General features: G+C 48.3%; 1 protein-coding gene across 1 annotated transcript in view; it reads right to left on the minus strand.

The window, feature by feature from the left end:
* The window catches only part of MAP11 (microtubule associated protein 11), a gene marked incomplete at its 5' end in the record, with an annotated part of 8,639 nt that extends 7,606 nt beyond the window's left edge, over window positions 1–1,033 (minus strand). The window contains 2 exons of the mRNA XM_031065399.1: window positions 172–373; window positions 893–1,033. Coding sequence (XP_030921259.1) covers window positions 172–373; window positions 893–1,033 — 343 coding nt within the window. The remainder of the gene's footprint in view (window positions 1–171; window positions 374–892) is intronic.
* Between the last annotated feature and the right edge of the window lie 1,274 nt (window positions 1,034–2,307).

Here is a 2,307-nt window from a genome sequence, read left to right on the forward strand (position 1 = left end):
GACACTTTGGGGACACTTGGGGACCTCACCTTGTGCCTTGAAGGCTCCATGGGGACACCCGGGGGTGGCACCCACAGGGGAGGGGACACTTGGGGACACTCAGGGGACACTTGGGGATGGCACCATGGGGGAGGTGACACTTTGGGGACACCAGAAGAGGGGAGGTGACACTTTGGGGACACTTGGGGACCTCACCTTGTGCCTTGAAGGCGCCGTGCTGCTGCCGGAACACCTGGCCGGGGGCGCGGCCCTGGAGCAGCCTCAGGGACCCCCCTGGGCCCTGTCCTGTCATTGTCACCTGGCCTGGCTCTGTCCCTGTCCCCTCCTGCAGCTCCGCGGGCTCCGTGTCCCGCTGCCACACGGTCACCACGATCTGGGGACACCAAGGGGACACCACGGCGTCACCAAAGTGTCCCCAAGGCCACCGCGCTGTCCCCACCCCATTCCAGACCGTCCCAGTGTCCCCAAGGCCCCTCCCATTCCCAGTTGTCCCCAAGGTGTCCCCAAAGTGTCCCAACACCCTCGATGTCCCCAAGGTGTCCCCATAGTCCCCCCCATCCCATTCCCAATGTCCCCAAAGTGTCCCCAATGTCCCCCAAGCGTCCCCAGAATGTCCCAAAGTGTCCCCGAGGTCCCTCCCCATCCCATTCCCAATGTCCCCAAGATGTCCCCAGTGTCCCCAATGTCCCCAAATGTCCCCAGTGTCCCCAAATGTCCCCAAAAGTCCCCAAAATGTCCCCAAAATGTCCCCCAATGTCCCCAAAATGTCCCCAATGTCCCCCAATGTCCCCCAATGTCCCCAAATGTCCCAAATGTCCCCAAAATGTCCCCAAATGTCCCCAAATGTCCCCAAATGTCCCCAGTGTCCCCAAATGTCCCCAAATGTCCCCACCTTGGCCTTGGCGGTGCCGGGCGGGAGCCGGTCCAGGGCCACGGTGAGGGGGAAGATGACCTCGTCCTGAGAGATGATGGGGTCGTCCACGGGGAGCTGGGAAAATGGGGAGAAAAACGGGGAAATTGGGAAAAATGGGGAAAAAAGGGAAAAAATGGGGAAAAAAAGGGAAAAAATGGAAAATCGGGAAAATTGAAAAGAAATGGGAAAAAGCAAGGGGAAAATGGGAAAAAACGGGGGGAAAAATGGGGAAACCCAAGAAAAAATGAGAAAACCCAAGAAAAAATGGGGAATAAATTGGGAAAAACCCAAGAAAAAATGGGAAACACCAGGAAAAACAGAAAAAATGTAGGAAAAATGGGGAAAAAATGGGGAAAAAATAGAAAAATGAGGAAAATCGGGAAAATTGAAAAGAAATGGGAAAAAGCAAGGGGAAAATGGGAAAAAACGGGGGGAAAAATGGGGAAACCCAAGAAAAAATGAGAAAACCCAAGAAAAAATGGGGAATAAATTGGGAAAAACCCAAGAAAAAATGGGAAACACCAGGAAAAACAGAAAAAATGTAGGAAAAATGGGGAAAACCAAGAAAAGAAGGGGGAAATCCAAGGAGAAAAGGGAAAACCCAAGGAAAAATTTGAAAATCCAAGGAAAACCAGGAAAATCTCAAGGAAAAATGGGAAAATCCAAGAAGAAAATGGGAAAAAAGTGGGGAAATGGGGGTAAAATGGGAAAAACCCAAAGAAAAATAGGAAAAATCCAGGAAAGTGGGAAAAACCCAGGAAAAACTCAGGAAAAATGGGAAAAATTGGGAAAAATGGGAAAACACCAAGGAAAAAATGGGGAAAACCAGGAAAAAATGGGCAATAAATTGGGAAAAATGGGAAAAACCCAAGAAAAAATGGAAACACCAGGAAAAACAGAAAAAACGTAGGAAAAATGGGGAAAACCAATGAAAAATGGGGAAAACCAAGAAAAAAAGGGAAAATCCAAGGAAAAAAGGGAAAACCCCAAGGAAAAATGGGAAAATCCAAGAAAAAAACAGGAAAAAAGTGGGAAAATGGGGAAAAATGGGAAAAACCCAAAGAAAAATCGGAAAAACCCAGGAAAAATAGGAAAAAATTGGGAAAAAACGGGAAAACACCAAGGAAAAAATGGGGGAAACCAGGAAAAAATGGGGAAAATGGGGAATAAACTGGGAAAAATGGGAAAAACCCAAGAAAAAATGGGAAAACCCAGGAAAAAAAAGGGAAAACCCAGGAAAAAAATGGGAAAACCCAGGAAAAAAAAGGGAAAACCCAGGAAAAAAATGGGAAAACCCAGGAAAAAAACGGGAAAATCCTAGGAAAAAAAAGGGAAAATCCCAGGGAAAGCAGAACCTCCCCACCCCCAAGGACCCCGCCATTCCAGAAGGTTCC

This window comes from Geospiza fortis, unplaced genomic scaffold (genome assembly GCF_000277835.1).
Source record: "Geospiza fortis unplaced genomic scaffold, GeoFor_1.0 scaffold1363, whole genome shotgun sequence".
In the NCBI taxonomy this organism is placed as follows: Eukaryota; Metazoa; Chordata; class Aves; order Passeriformes; family Thraupidae; genus Geospiza; species Geospiza fortis.